Genomic DNA, 16,478 nt, shown 5'->3' with positions numbered 1-16,478 from the left:
ATTAAATAAATAAAAGAAAAAATAAATTAAAAAAATACAAATAAAAAGTACAAGGGGTTCATTACAATTGGAGCATTTCCATAAGTGTATACAGTAGGTGTATAGGGCCTACAGTTTCTTAGCTTGGGCATTATCTATTTTTTTCAGACATCTTTGAAACAGAGAGAGCTCATTTTTAAGAGCCGACCACGAGGGGGAGGACTTAGCAAACCGACATTTATGTATGTAGTATTTTGATGCTATAAATAAATTATTTACCAAAAATTCAGTTTTTTTATACTACAGTTCCCACAATGCCGTGTTGCGCCGCCGCCTGCACGTGACACCCTAATATAATACATCCATGATCCATGGTGACACCGCTCCAGTTCCGCCTCGTCGTGTCATGTGACCGCGCGGCGACGGGCCAACATGGCGGACGTGGAGGCAGCGCCAGCGAAGTCCCTGAGCGGGCTGCTGAACGGCATCGCCCAGAGAGTTTACTACGACAACGGAGAGGTGACGGAGGAGCTGCTGCGGAGCCAGCTGTTCCCCGAGCTGCCGCAGGACGAGTTCACGGCGCTGCACGACAAGATGAGAGGCCTCGTCAAGGTGGGCGAACAACAAAATAACCTACAGCTGCTTCATACGGTAGGCTACGGTGGCCCCGAGGGCTCAACTCAAACCGCGCGTAGAAAAAACCCGGAAAAAGACACGAAAAAGTCCTTCATTCATTCAAAAACCGAGACTCAGAACACTACAGACGTGTTTCTGGAGGACACAATAAAGTGAGGGACCAGGCTAATGCTAAGCTAACAGTCCATATGACCAATGACATGTGAATCATGTGATATTGATGTTTATAGGCTAATAAACCAAACAAACTCCGCTCATTGCCAAACCCCACTAACATGTAGCTGTCACAACTTATAAACAAAGATATCCAATATACATAGTATAGTATAGCTTTGAACTGGTCCATCACTTTATTGTGTTCCCAGAAACACTTCCTGTTGTGTTTTATTATAGCATGTTTGCTTTCCTCATCTGCACTGAGTTGACCCCTCAGGGCCACCGTAGCTGTGTATGTAAGATAAAACAGATCAGATGAAACTGTGATGATCATTGAACCCTATATTCCTGCAGCAACAGTAACTATAGCCTAGAGTCTAGACGATGTATATTAGGACTCTTTGTATTTTAAAAATAAAACAAGTTGCAGCTTTTACACTAAACAAAAAAGAAGTTAATATTATTGATATCTCACTGTTATTATTTAGGACCTCAGGTTATAAGATGCATGGCTTCAAACTAAGTAGGGACAGACCGATATGGGATATTTGGGGCCGGTGCCAATATTGGAGAGTAAAACATTCCTATAATCGCGTAACGGGTCATTTACTATTTAGACTAGGCTACTTCTCATTAGGGGTGGTTAATTGGCCCAGTTTCCCGATTCGATTCGATTACAATTATTGAAGTCTCGATTCGATTACGGACCGATTTTCGATTATTAACGATTATCGATTCGATTTTCGATTATTGTTATGATTATTATCAGTCAGTTGCTGAATTATTAGCCTATAATTATTTATTGAAAACCACAGATTAATTTTCTCTTTGTGCGTTGATTGCTTGTTGGCTCATTTTTTGATTCTTGGATTTTTTGTTACAATAAGTTACTTTAACTGATCATGGACCCTTTGTATTTTTGGACGTGTCACAAATGAGATTTAAATTAGTAAGTCTATTTTTTTTGAAAGACAGATGCAACACATATTTTACTGTAGCCTTTAGATAATGTACACAGTTATAAAAACACAACACAACACACGTAGGCTAATGATCAAATAATATTGCTCTGGAACAACCAGCTTGCACACATTTTACTTTAGCCTACTGTCCACAGTTAGGCTACCTATAAAAACAGAGCACGCTGTGTAACTTCAACTTCAGTGATCAAATCATTGGAGCAACCAGATTCTTATGGAGGAAGACCAGCTGGTCCTCATGTTGTGACGTGTTAACAGCGCTAAAGCCAGAATTAAAACAGCTTTTAGCAACTTTACTGCTATGGTTGTAGCGATGCTAATTTCTGTTGCCCGTCTATGGTGTTTTACATTATACGACGTTAGCATTAAGCTAGCGGACTTTATGCTTCAAAAGCAAGCTCACTGTCTGTCCCATAGAAAAACATGACAGCGGCAGACTAGTTTGGAACATGAACCACGTGACCGCGCTGGCGGCGACATCAAAAGCGGTCGCCAATCAATTTTATCAATCTTTGTCTCGCTCCGGCACCGTTAGCACCTTGTTAGTGCAGACACACTTGCTCACTGGCTCAGTTACACAGCCTCTTGTTATGACAGACAGACCGCTCCACCTTGTGGTTAAATCCTGTATGACATCCAGTAACAGGAGGACTCGCCTTTGTATTACAATTTGAAAAATATAAATAATCGATTTTTGGAAAATTAATAATCGATTCATAATCAGTCATTTAATAATCGCGATTAATCGATTATCAATTTTTTTCACCACCCCTACTTCTCATGTCCATGATCCATCAGATCCAACATTTAGCTGTTTGATGTTGCAGCTTGTGTGGCCCGTCACCAGCAGGGGGCAGCACCAGCACGGAGAGATGAAGATGTCGCTACTAATGTTTTATTCTTATGTCTCTGAGGAACTTGGTTCAAGTGGTTTGTTTTTAAAAACAATCCTCCTCTTCCTCTCCGTCCTCCTCCTATTCTTCCTCTCCCCCCTCTTCCTCCTCTCCCTCTTCCTCCTCCTCCTCTTCCTCCTCCTCTCCCTCCTCCTTGTTTTATTTATTTTACTATGTATTGTATATTGAGTAGGCTACTCAGTAGAGTAGCAGCATCATTTCGTTGTACTGATGTATAATGACAGCAAAGTCTTTCTAATCTAATTCTAATCCTCCTCTCTCCTCCTCCTCTCATTTTCCTCCTCTCCCTCTTGCTCCTCCTCTCCCCCCTCCTCGTTCCTCCTCCTCCTCCTCCTCCTCTCCTTTCTCCTCTTCCTCCTCCTCTCCCTCTCCCCCTCCTCCACCTCTCTCCTTTTCCTCCTCTTCCTCTTTCCTCCTCCTCCTCTCCCTCTTGCTCCTCCTCCTCTCTCCTTCCTCCTCCTCCTCCTCCTTCCTCTTCCTCCTTCTCTCCCTCTTGCTCCTCTTCCTCTCCCTCCTCCTCTCCCCCCTCCTCCTCCCTCCTTTTCCTCCTCTCTCCTCCTCCTAATATTCTCCATCCCCCCCTCCTCCTCCTTCCCCCTTCCTCTTCCTCTCCCCCTCCTCCCTCCTCTCCTTTTCCTCCTCTCTCCCTTCCTCCTCCTTCCCCTCTTCCACTCTTCCACTTCCTCCTCCTCTTTCTCCTCTCCCTCCTCCTTGTCTTATTTATTGTACTATGTATGTAATTCTAATTCTTCCCCCCCCCCCGGTCAGTCCATAGCCACGGCGGACATGGACTGGGCCCAGCTGGAGGCCTTCCTGACGGCCCAGAGCAGGAAGCAGGGCAGCGGGGGTGTGAGCTCGGAGCAGGCGGCCGCTCTGTCCCGGTTCTGGAGGAGTCAGCGAGTCCGTGTGAGGGAGAGTCTGTCGGCGAGGAGCCGCTGGGAGCCGGCGCTGCGCGGCCTCTCCTGGAGGGTCGACCTGCAGACGGCGGCCGGCCGGGGCGGCGCCGCGCACAGCGGCCCGGTCGCCCTGATGGAGCTGGAGCTGGGCCGAACCGGACAGGTGAGGCTCAGAGGAATTTATTTTAAAGGGATAGTTCACCCAAAATTTAAATTTCATTATCATTATCTCCTCCCCCTCATGTGGACTAAGGGCTGGGAGAAGTTTCAGAGTCCTCCGTGGCTTCTCTGAGTTACAGGGGGTCTCGGCGTAGCAGTGCATGTCCATATAACTAGGGCTGACCCAAAAAATTTGAAGCTTCGAAGCTTCGTTCGTTGCCATGGTAATCGATCATGAAAGTCCGTGATCGATACATTTTTTTCCTCCTTTTTCCCTTTTTGACACCGGTTCTCATCGGCAATTGTTACATTAAAATGAGTAGGCGACTTGGCATCCTTGGCCCGAAGCTTCGATTATCAAAATATGATAATCGGGTCAGCCCTAAATATGACAGTTGCAAATGGATACCAACTGTCTTCGTAACAAAAAGACACACCAAAAAACATCCAAATACCTCCATGCTGCTCCTATGTAATGTCCGTCTTGTATTGAAGCCCCGAAATGCAAAATTGTTCAGAAAAAAATTAAATAAGTCTATATTTCTCTTCCCGTTTTGGACGAACTGGGAAGAGGACAGACCCTGGTTCGTCCAAATTTGACGAACCGGGAACACAAGCTTGAAATATAGACGTATTTAATTTTTTCCGGAACAATTTCGCATTTCGGGGCTTCAATATAAGATGGACATTACATATTTTGCGGTAGTTGTGTCTGTCCCCGCATCGCCACGGCAGCGATGAATGGGAGCAGATTGAAGTTCTGCTGTTTAGGCTGTTTCCATCCCTCAAAGCCACAGACAGCGTCAGATGGAGACTCAAACATGCACCCAGAAGTTTATTTACTTCAAGCAAGACGACATGTTGGTAAAACTAGATCTAATTCAAACCCAAGTTGACGCTCGGTGTGTTCAGGTGCAGTGGGAAGCTCCCGTTTGTGTCATAAACACAGGAATATCAACTCTTGACTGGCTTGAAGTAAATAAACTTCTCGGTGCATGTTTGAGGAGCCACCTGACGCTGTCTGTGGAAAAAATATATAAAAAAATATATAATAGAGTTAGTACCTGTTGGAGCTACTGTTGATGTTGGTCAGACTATTGATTATACTATTTTCTGAGGCATCAAGCCGACACATGAATCTATCAGGTTTCTGAGTACAGTGTTAAAGGTGCTGACACGTGCATTTACAAACATTTCACTCACACTCAGCCATTGAGGTCTTTCAAGTAAGATTCTTAATGCATCGTTATACGCAACCTGTAGTTTTTTCATGCTTGCTTTCTTGTAGTTAACCCACAGGTATGCGGCGTACAGAGGTGTATAGTACAGAGCTTTGAACAGAGATATTTTAACGTCATCTGTACACGAATGAAACCTGCGAGCAAGAGTATTCGCCTGCGCATACATTTTGCAGCACGGCCTTCTAATATCATCATCATCTGTCATGTCCTCGGTAAGGAAACGGCCGAGGTATTCGACCTTTTTACAGGGTGCAATGCTATTATTTGACAGTTTAAAAACCTCTCTAGTGCGGCAGATCAGAACATGACTCTTGCTGGCTTTATACTTTATGTGGTGTTCAGCAGCATATACAGAGCAGCTGTTGGAGACCAGCATCCGCAGACATCAGATGGTTTAACTTTCTGTCACTCACCATCATACAACCAGTCCTACAGGCTGGGAGCTGCAGTGACAGATCGTCCATATACAGGTTAGAATGATAAATGTCTGTAAAGATCAACCAATACTTGATGGTTGAGAAACAACTGTCCTATATAATGAGAAATATTTCTTAATATTCTCAACATCAGCTTCAGGAGGTCTAATCCAGCACCACACACACACACACACACACACACACACACACACACACACAGACACACACACAGGTGCAGGAGCTGAAGTGAACTGTAATGTTTAATGTCTAACGTGTTTGAGTGTTGTATTAACCGACGCGGGAGAAGAGGCCGGGCCTGTTTGTCCACATACTAACTACACATACACTGAGTCAGCAGGAAGAACTCACTCATCTGTAACAGGAGATACTGTAGTACAGAGACCTGTTGTATTGAAAAACAGACAAGAAATGATGGCCCTTAACAACGATATAAACATGTATTTAGACAGAGACGAGGAAGATGAGCTTAAAAAACGTATTTTGAATAAATGAGAAATAAAAAAAAAAACAATAATCTCAGAATACACCTGGTCACGGTCACCTCATACCGCCTTTAAAACTCATTTAAGCAATATCACACGAGAGGGAGTGCTGTTGTACTGTATATCAGCACGGCTGTGATTCGGTCGTAGGCACGAGGCCGCAGGCCAAGTGCCGCAGATAATCACACAATTTTTCCCCCAGCCGGGTTTAGTAGAGATTTATCTCCAATTAGACGGACCAGGTCAGGTCCAGGTTTTAATGTTCAGGTCCGTTTATAACTGCAGCAGCAGCAGCAGCAGCAGCAGCAGCAGCAGAGAGATGGGGCAGCTCCTGTATGGGGAGCGTAGCTCTGACTTAGCTCCTGTCCAGCTGAACAGCGGAGTGATTATGTCTGTGAAAAGTCCCAGTGCTGTTATACTGTATATCAGCACTATGGAATGTCTCGTTGTCCAATCAAATTGCTCGGTTGGGACCGGTCGGAACTAACTGTAGTATAATCATGTTTAGATCCACCTTAAGTTTGTTCCATCATTTCCCTTCACACAGAGACGCTCTGATGGTTGTGTGACGACATTAACTCCTTCTCTCCTCTTAAATAACTTTAATAAAATCGATGTATAATGGATAGAGATGTGTAAATGTCAATAACTGAGCTGCAGATGTTTTAGAGCTTCTTTTCTTTTTTCTTTTTCTTTTTCTTATGCGTCTTATTTTGAAAGCTCGATCCAAGAGATAAGGTAAAAAAAAAACAATGTCTCCATGTGGTTTTACATCTCCTAAACCAGCTTCTCCCAGTCAGCCAATCAGAAGAGAGGAGGCTCTGAATCTCTCCTTTGATTGGCTGATTGTTTTCCGAGTGATCCAATAAGAGTAGAGCAGGTTTCAGGCAAACGATGAGCTAATTATGTACATCATCATCTTCCTCTTCCTCCTCCTCCTCCTCCTCCTCCTCTTCCTCCTCCTCTTCCTCCTCCTCTTCCTCTTCCTCCTCCTCCTCCTCCTCCTCCTCCTCCTCCTCCTCCTCCTCCTCCTCCTCCTCCTCTCAGGACTCAGAGTTTGTGTGTCTGGAGTTTGACGAAGCCCGAGTGAACGAGATGCTGAGGAAGATGGCCGACGTCCAGCAGAGCATCGACAGGATCGTTCACCGCACCTGAAGGAGAACAGAACCAGAACCAGAACCAGAGCTAGAACCAGAACCAGAACTAGAACCAGAACCAGAACCGGCCCTTAACGGACACGCAGCACTTCAGTTCATGTGACTCTGACGTGTTGATGGACCAAATGTTTTCTTTTTTATTTCTTTATCTTCTTAAACCCCTTAAACTTGATTCAAAGTGCCGGACCGCGTGTGGATGGAGTCTGCAAGGTCGTCCAGAATTATATATGTACATGTAATTAGTACAAATAACGTGTGATTATGTGTGTGTGAGAGTGTGTGTGTGTTCTGTAAATGAAGTGTTGAGGTCAGTTAGCCATTTGTTTTTCAAAATAAAATTCATGGTTTAATACGTTACTTGAACATTTTTCTTTCTCAGTGTGTTTATTATGAGAGAAAATCAGCTGCAGTCTACACAAATCCATGCGATTGTTACATATTTACTTTAAGGGCGTTTATTGACACACACAAAAAAACAGCAAGCAGCTATTATTATAAAAAGAAAAGAATATCAAATAAAATATGTAGTGTGATTAAATAATAGCGGTAAAGAAAGACAAAGATAACGACGGCGGTCAACAAAAAAATATCAGAGCTCTACTCCCTTTGTCCACACTCTTTGCAACCACCGTGAACTACACCTATCTATCAATCAATAGACGTAATATGTAATAAGTGGAACCCATACAAATATAAACCAAAAAAAAAGAAAGAGTAAGTCAGTAAAAGACAAGAGTAGCAGTAGGCCTAGTAAAAAAAAAGGGGGGGGGGGGGGGAAGTGTGATCAATTTTTTTTTTTTTTTTAAGAAAACGTCTATGCTGCCTGAAAAAAAACACAACAAGAGCAGTAAAAAGGGAGGGGGGGGGGCTCTCAGGCTGTGAGGCCCCGGGCCCTGAAGTCGCTCTTCCCGCCCGTGGACCGGTCGATTCACCCTGGTAGCGGGAGGAGGAGGAGGAGTCTGTGCTTCACCTCCAGTCCAATCACCTGTCCGCGTGCACACTGAGGCCACGAGCCGGTCCGGACTCACCTGTCGCTGCTGCACGAGGAGGAGGACAGAAGGTGTGTGCAGCAGCAGCAGCAGCAGGTCTGTACATGTGCGGTTTCTACCTGCCGGTGCAGTCACGACTCGATCCTGTCCGCCTGACGTCATCTGACAGGACAGAGACACAGTCAGTGGCGACAGGTGCAGCAGAGACACCTGAGACCAGCTCCACACAACAAGTAGGTCTCATTTGTTTATTTATTTGTGAGCAGGATTGCGCAAAAACAAAAACGATTAGCACCGAAGTGGTTGGAGAGTCGCGTCAGACCGGGACAGTTGATGATCTTCAGGTCTGTCTCAGGTTGACTTGGTCTCTCGTTGCGTCTCTAGCTCATGTGTTGTGTTGGAGCGCTTTGGGCTGGTGTTATGGGATCAACTGAAGGAAATAAAACACATTAAATCAATTTAATGTATTAAATGATCACACTAAGCCACTTTTTTTTGAAGGCATCTGCATTAAAATGTTTTGACTTGGTAAAATTTAAAACTGCATTAATCATTTATAAAGCAAAAACTAATCTTCTTCCAGGTATAATTGAAAAATTATTTCATGAGAGGGAAGGTTGTAAAAGATATGACTTAGGAGGAAAACTCAAATTGCAACAACAAAGTGTAAGATCGACTCTTAAAAGTATGTGTATTTCTGTCGGAGGGGTTATTCTATGGAATAGCTTAGAGGTGGAGATTAAACTCAGCAAAAGTGTTAATCAATTTAAAAGTAAGTTTAGAAAAGGAGTGTTTGAAATGTATAGCAGAGAGGAGGAGAGATAAATGATGTAAACTGATGAGATGACTGTGGGGAGGAGAGGAGGGGTTTTGGAGAGTGACCTTGTGTTTTGGTTGTGTTGTATGTGTGTTGTCTGGGGTTGGAAACTGATAAGCTCTGCTTCTTCCATCCCCATTTCAAACAGTGTTAGTTGTTGTTAGTGTCTGTTTTTTGGTTTGAAATAAATATGATCAATCAATCAATAAGTCTAAAGTCAGATTTAAAGGATGAGAAGTGGTGATGATGATGATGATGAGAGATAAATTAAAGGACTGTCCAGGGCACCACCGTCTGTGTCCAAACCCCACTTCACTTTGACATGTCAGGTGTGTGGTTAGATGATGTTGGTTACATTAGTTCTGGTTAAACCAGTTTGTGTGTCCTCAGGGGTGTGTAGTTTTGTGCGTTACGTTTCTCCCGCCCCCAAAAAACTCAACTGTCGCTAAGTGTGAAAAAATACTAACTGAACTGGGTCCATTGGGGTCTAAAAGGCGATGGGGACAAACACCCACTGAGTCTATCAAATCTATCAAAATGACAACAACAAACAAAAGAAAGGAGGGATGTCACGATTATAATCGATTATAAACTCCACAGGTCCATAAAAACAAACACACAAACATATAAAAGAGACAGTCATAGCAGTGTTTCCACAGGGCTGACTGGTATCTCACTGCACTGACACCAGGATTGGACAACAACATTAAAACAGAATTATTTGTACCATTCAGTCGACAGATGAATTTATACATCAATTTCCGCAACGGAGCATGAAATGAATTCACTTGCAGTTGACAAAATAACTCACTTGCACTGCTCCACCTAGGTTTCCCCATCAAAATACGTAGGCAGTCATTGTAGGCAACCTGAAGTTTGTAAATACCTGCCTTTTTAAACTGAACCCACAGGGGGGCAGTGTATAGAGGGGTACAGTGTATAGAGGGGTACAGTAAGCTCTGAAGAGGTTGGTTTTAACATCATCTGAACACCAAAAGAATTTACGTTTTAAGACCTATATATAATACACGCCGCTGCCTGTACAATATCATCCAAATACCTCCATGCTGCTCATATGTAATGTCCGTCTTGTATTGAAGCCCCGAAATGCGAAATTGTCCCAAAAAAAATTAAATAAGTCTATATCTCAAGCTTCCGCTACAAACAAGCTTGAAAAATAGACTTTTTTTTTTTTTTTCGGGACAATTTCTCATGTTGGGGCTTCAATACAAGAGGGACATTACATACGAGCAGCATGGAGGTATCTGGATGTTTTTTGGTGTGTCTTTTTGTTACGAAGACAGTTGGTATCCATTTGCAACCGTCATATGGACATGCACTGCTACGCCGAGACCCCCTGTAACTCAGAGAAGCCACGGAGGACTCTGAAACTTCTCCCAGCCCTTAGTCCACATGAGGGGGAGGAGATAATGAGTGAAATTTCAATTTTGGGTGAACTATCCCTTTAAAGTCACAAACAAAATGACACTCAAAACGAAACAAACACAAAAACCAAGAGAGCCAACTACGTGTCACTCTTTTCTAACCCAGCCAGGCTGATGCAGGTGAACTGAGTAGCGGTGGATCAGGAAAGGGGCGGAGCTTCTCCTCGACCTCGATGACCGATGAGCGACAGAGACTCTCATTGGTCCAGTTTTATGGTTGATCTTTGTTCATCTTTAGATAAAAAATGCTGAATAAAACATGCAAATAGCTGGAGCTTGGATCTACTGAGGGTAGAAAAGGGGGGCGGGGCTTTAGCTGCTGGAACACACACACACACACACACACACACACACACACACACACACACACACACACACACACACACACACACCTATGTTAGTATGTTAGGACTTTGCATCTCAGTGTATCGCTTATCATCGCTTATCACAAAGGGCAGTGAATTAGATCTGAACTTTCACCGTCCCTTTTCATAATTATATTGTGTGTGTGTGTGTGTGTGTGTGTGTGTGTGTGTGTGTGTGTGTGTGTGTGTGTGTGTGTGTGTGTGTGTGTGTGTGTTGAGTTCACATTATTGCATCAGGCTGAAGGTGTGTGTGTGTTTCTGTTACTTTCTCAGAATGTAAATATATAAATAAACAAACATGGAAGGAAGAAGTTGACTTAGTGTATCCATGGGAACATGTTTCCCATTGGTTGGAGCAGTTTGTTATATGTGTGTCTGTTAGCACAGGAGGCTGATCTAATGTAAACAAACTGACTCGAGTGAAAACGGACTAATAATGGGCTGGTGCAGGAACCTGGATAACTGATGTTGTAGAGCTTATTCCTTTTCTTCCTCTCTTTGTTCAGACTCTTGTGTCATTATTTGGTCAAAGTGCAGATGGCTCCAGAAACGACAGCAGAACCTCCTCCGTCCCGGAGCTCGTCCACCTGAACCCTGGAGATCCTGCTCCACATCGCTCCAATGATCTCAGGTACGTAGTAATCGTAAAGGCAGGAAGTTAAGGAGGGACTTGATTGCTGTCTACAGTTACAGTTAGGCTACCTTTAATTGTCGGTGCAAGCTGTTTTTAGAACGGCGGAGCAGAGCCGTGAGCTGCTCAGAGCTACGCTACGGAGGCTCATTATGGGATTTCACACAACGTTACCACACAGAGTTGTTTTAGAGGGAAACCGCTGATGCGTGTTGCCTTCAGGGACAGTTTTTCATCAAGCAGTCTCTGCATTTACCTCTAAAACAACTCTGTGTGGTAACGTTCTGTTATTATCTCATAGCGTGGTGAATGTGCAGCTCACAACTTGTCCACCAGAGCGTTTTGGAGTTGTTGGATTGTGTATTTGATGAGTTTGATGAGGGAAACCAAGAAATCCCATGAGCCTCCTCTGTAGCGTAGCTCTGAGCAGCTCACGGCTCTGCTCCGCCGTTCTAAAAATAACTTGCACCGACAATTAAAGGTAACGAACCTACTGCTATGACTACTGTATAGGGATTATGGAAATGGGCCAATCTGCCAAAATGTTGAACTATCCCTTTAAAAGAAAGAAAAAAGATCATATTCGACAATAAAATCCTTGAATCCTTAATTTTAACGTACAAAATGTTGATCTGTTCCTTCCAGGTGTAACATGTCTCTGATGTCCTGGACGTGACGCCGTGTCCTCGTCCAAATGTGCTGCTGCTGCTGCTGATTTAAAAAGGAAGTAAGTCAATTTAAACATCACTGGTCACTCCAAAGCCACAAACATTAATTACACTGTTCATGATTGCTTGGTTTATTGCCAGGCTGTTTGATAGGATCGTTTTATTGCTGCATCAGCCCAAAGGTTATCAGTTTACACAGTCCATCCATCGTTGCAGCAGGAGGAACTTCTGATCAGAGGATTTATTAGTCTGGTAGAAGCACGTCTCTAAAACAACACCCTCTGTTATTCCTGCCAGTTTTATAAAATCTGTTTCACCCTGGACCCCGCCTCTCGCCCAAAGTCAGCTGAGATAGGCTCCAGCTCACCCGTGACCCTAGTGCAGGATAAGCGGTATAGAAAATGAATGAATGAATGAATGAATGAATGTTTCACTCTGGTGTTTGTTTGAGTCTGTAGTTGCGTTTCCATCCACCTTTTTTTATTCGCATTTTCAAAAAATTGCGAATAAATACTTGGATGGAAACGCCGGAAATTCGAAAAAAGGCAGTAAATGCGCATAAAGGCTTTTACACTTTGGGGGGGGGGGGGGGGGATTTGTCAGCGTATCGATTAAAGGAAAATGCGACTCTTTGTTATGGAAACAGTTTTTGCGAACTGAGGCAGAGTTTGTGGGTGAAGCTGCTGGACTTCACCCAGCGACGTTCCCAAACAAATAATGGAGAACGACGCCCCGGTCTCCCAGCTCTCGTCTCTGCTGCACCGCAACACACAAACACGCTCCGTAACTCGTAATCTTTTGTTTATGACGGTTAAGACGACACAATCACACACGTCGTAACATCGTATATGTTATGTAACGTTATCGACCGCTCCATTTATTGATTTTTCGCCGGCTTTGTTGTCAACAGATGCACATGGCTGAGAGCAGCGTAACCAAAACAGTTCCCGACTGTCTTTCCGTGTAAATATCTCATGTTCATCAAGTGCGGCCTATATACTATGTATTTTCTTTTAAATGTAGCTGGTGCGGCTTATACAGGTGCGTCTAGTCCAGAAAGTGAGTAAATTGTCCATGATGTTGAGTGTCAGCTGAGTGTCAACTGTTGGATTCATTCACGCTCTCTTATGACGTAATCTCACGGCGCACTCCTCCTCTCCCAATAATCGCAAAACAATAACGAATGGAAACGGGCATAAATTCGCATTTGCTTTTTGCACATTTTCACAAAATCCGCTCTTAAATTCGATATATTTGGATGGAAACCCAGTTAGTGTCAAACTCCTCAATAAAAAAAAATCATCCTGTCAAAACAAACGGACGTCGTGTTGAGATTTTATCCAAATGAAAAGCATCTAGTTCCTGCTGCGAAGCGAGAGGGCCAGGATGCTGCCAGTGTCCCAAGCCTCACACAGGGTAGTTCTCAGGGTTATTAGTGTGTGTGTGTGTGTGTGTGTGTGTGTGTAGTTGGTAACACAATGACAGGCTGCTGCCAGTAAACTGGCGTCATGTGCACCAGCGGCTCAATTGGAAACGTGTGACTCCTGCCTGTCGCTGCTGACGGAGCAGGAGGAGGAGGAGGAGGAGGAGGAGGAGGAGGAGGAGACGTTCACCGGCCGGTTGCTGCAGCATTATGTTGTTGACTTCAGCCTGAGCTCTGAGACTAATAGTTGTGTTGAGGGGATGAAACTTCCTGTTCCGCCGCTGCTGAAACAGATTCTTCGTCCTGATGAAGACTGATGAGACTAGCTGCAAGATGTTTCCTAACGCCCCTCTTGGGTTTGTTGTAAGTTGCTCAGGTTTTAGCCGATCCGTTCACAATCCTTGTTTTAGGGCAGATTCACACTTTTGGTTCGTTTGATTTGTTCCGATTTAGCGACTGAACCGATACAACTGTTCTTTCATTCTTTTCAGTTCCAAGCGGTTCATGCGGCATGCACTAACCAGCTGGTCTCTTATTTGTCAGAAATCTTACCTGGAAGGAGGAGGAAGTTACCCGGGGAAAAATAAAAACCATGGAAGAGAGGTCTCAACGGCCCAGAAAATTAAATCTGAACCCGGTCCGAACCGCGTTTGAAGCTCAGACCCGACCCAATCCGGGTGTTTTGTTGTCAATTTTCAGGCAAAATCCGACCCGAACGCGGCAAAAAAACAAAAACAAACAAGAAGCAGTCAACCGGAGTGATCCTCGACCTGAACTCGGCCACTACAAACCAGCACACCTCGTCATTTTAGAGGAACTGAAGATCAGCAGCGTGTTGTGTCGGTTGCTGTGTCGATTATGTTCTCACTGCAAACGAACCGCTCCAGGGCACGAATGGAAATGAGCCGAGACCACCTCTTTTAAAGGGATAGTTCAACATTTTGGCAAATTGGCCCATTGCCATAATCCCTATAGTCATAGCAGTAGGTTCGCTACCTTTAATTGTCGGTGCAAGCTATTTTTAGAACGGCGGAGCAGAGCCGTGAGCTGCTCAGAGCTACGCTACGGAGGCTCATGGGATTTCTTGGGATCTCTTGGTTTCCCTCATCAAACTCATCAAATACACAATCCAAAAACTCCACAACGCTCTGGTGGACAAGTTGTGAGCTGCACATTCACCACGCTATGAGATAATAACACAACGTTACCACACAGAGTTGTTTTAGAGGGAAATTCATGCAAAACCGCTGATACGCGTTGCCTTCAGGGACAGTTTTTCATCAAGCATTCTCTGTATTTACCTCTAAAACAACTCTGTCTTGTCTGGTAACGTTGTGTTATTATCTCATAGCGTGGTGAATGTGCAGCTCACGGCTCTGCTCCGCCGATCTAAAAATAGCTTGCATCAACTGCTGTGACTACAGGGATTATGGCAATGGGCAAATTTTTTTGAACTATCCCTTCAAGTGATCTCAACCCGCTTGTTTTGTTCCGCATCCGAGCGCGATTGCTGTGTTCACAGATGATCAAACGAACCGATCTCTGACGTGAAACGCTCCCTGTTTCGGAACAACTGCTCCGAACGAACCAGGTGTAAACGCGCCCTAAATAACTCTTGTCCTGTGTCTCGTCCAGGTGCAGAGGGGGGTCAACATGCATGTGACCTGCCGGAGAGGGAGGGTGTGTTACGTGATGCTGCTCAACCTCTTCCTCTACGTCCTGATCTGCCTGTTGCGGAACCACGGGGACGACGACAGCAGCGGCAAAGTGATTCGAATCCCGTCCAAGAGGTTTTGGCGCCAAAACACGAGGAGCGCGTCGTTCTGGAACAAGGAGCAGCAGCATTTGGACTTCATCCACAACCCCATCATCAACTCGCCGCTCTACAGCAAGTTGGACGTTGAGCCGTCGCCGCCGGGTTGGCTCAACGACACCGGGCCCCTCGACCCCTGTGAGCCCGACGCTAGAGTCCTCACGCAAATCGTGGACTACAACACGCTGCCGAAGCAGTTTCAGGATTTTCTTTTGCACATGCGTTGCAGGTCGTACCCCATGCTGTTAAACCAGCCAGACATCTGCAAGGAAACGCCCTTCCTGCTGTTGGTGGTCAAGTCCTTGATCCCTCATTTTGAGCAGCGACAGGCTATCCGTGAAACTTGGGGACGGGCGGGCGTCGTAGCCAATCGGACAGTGGCGACTGTGTTCTTGCTCGGCAACACCATGTCAGAAGACCACTTCCCGGATCTGCTGGGCATGCTGGTGCACGAGGCCGAGCTTCACCGAGACGTCCTCCAGTGGGACTTCAGAGACACCTTCTACAACCTGACCCTGAAGGACGTCCTCTTCCTGCAGTGGTTCAGCCAAAACTGTCCCGACGCCCGGTATGTCCTCAAGGGCGACGATGATGTCTTTGTCAACACCTTCCGGATTATCGACTTTCTCGAAGGCCTGTCGGAGACCCAGGCCAAGGATTTGTTCATAGGCGACGTCATCAGTAATGCAGAACCACACCGGGAGAAAAAACTGAAGTACTTCATCCCCAAGAGTGTGTTCACGGGCTTGTACCCGCCCTACGCCGGTGGAGGAGGATACCTGTACTCCGGGGCAGTGGCGCTTAGCCTTCGCAATGTCTCTCAACGGGTCGCCTTGTATCCCATTGACGACGTCTACACGGGGATGTGTCTGAGGAAGCTGGGCCTGGCGCCTGAGAAGCACGGCGGGTTTAGGACGTTTGACATTGAGGCGAAGTTCAGAGACAACGGCTGCGCCTACAGGAGCCTGATGCTGGTTCACCGGCGGGCGCCACAGGAGATGTTGAAGATCTGGCCGTGGATCGTCAGTCCGCAGCTGGACTGCCAGTGAACCGCTGTTCACCTTCAACCTTTTAAATAACATCAAAGAAAACCCTGTCTTAGTATTTTAAGGTATTCAGAAAAGAAAATTGAATTTGAGCCCACTGTGGGTCTTGAAGCAGCAGTAAGCGATCCGGTGGTTTTGGCTAACTTCCTGTCAGCCGATGGAGTTAGCAGTCCCCGCCCTCGTCCCTACGTCACCACATTCATGCGCATCCCTTGGCTGCACACACAGAGAGGACCGCCCCTTT

At 45.2% G+C, this 16,478-nt stretch overlaps 2 protein-coding genes across 2 annotated transcripts; both read left to right on the top strand.

Moving 5' to 3' along the window:
* The first annotated feature begins 398 nt into the window (after window positions 1-398).
* On the top strand, window positions 399-7,400 carry commd1 (copper metabolism (Murr1) domain containing 1). Its single transcript, XM_083974553.1, has 3 exons — window positions 399-591; window positions 3,434-3,724; window positions 6,928-7,400. The coding sequence occupies exons 1-3, from the start codon at window positions 412-414 to the stop codon at window positions 7,033-7,035; spliced, it is 579 nt and encodes a 192-aa protein (XP_083830679.1). The 5' UTR covers window positions 399-411; the 3' UTR covers window positions 7,036-7,400.
* Window positions 7,401-15,028: 7,628 nt separating this feature from the next.
* On the top strand, window positions 15,029-16,237 carry b3gnt2a (UDP-GlcNAc:betaGal beta-1,3-N-acetylglucosaminyltransferase 2a; the record flags this gene model as incomplete). The annotated part of the gene is made up of 1 exon (XM_083980286.1): window positions 15,029-16,237. One exon carries the CDS (start codon window positions 15,029-15,031, stop codon window positions 16,235-16,237), a length of 1,209 nt encoding a protein of 402 aa, XP_083836412.1.
* Window positions 16,238-16,478: the final 241 nt, after the last annotated feature.

The sequence above is a fragment of the Trachurus trachurus genome (genome assembly GCF_905171665.1).
Source record: "Trachurus trachurus genome assembly, chromosome: 1".
In the NCBI taxonomy this organism is placed as follows: Eukaryota; Metazoa; Chordata; class Actinopteri; order Carangiformes; family Carangidae; genus Trachurus; species Trachurus trachurus.
Note: the sequence above shows the minus strand (reverse complement) of the source record. Positions and strands in the feature narration are given on the sequence as shown.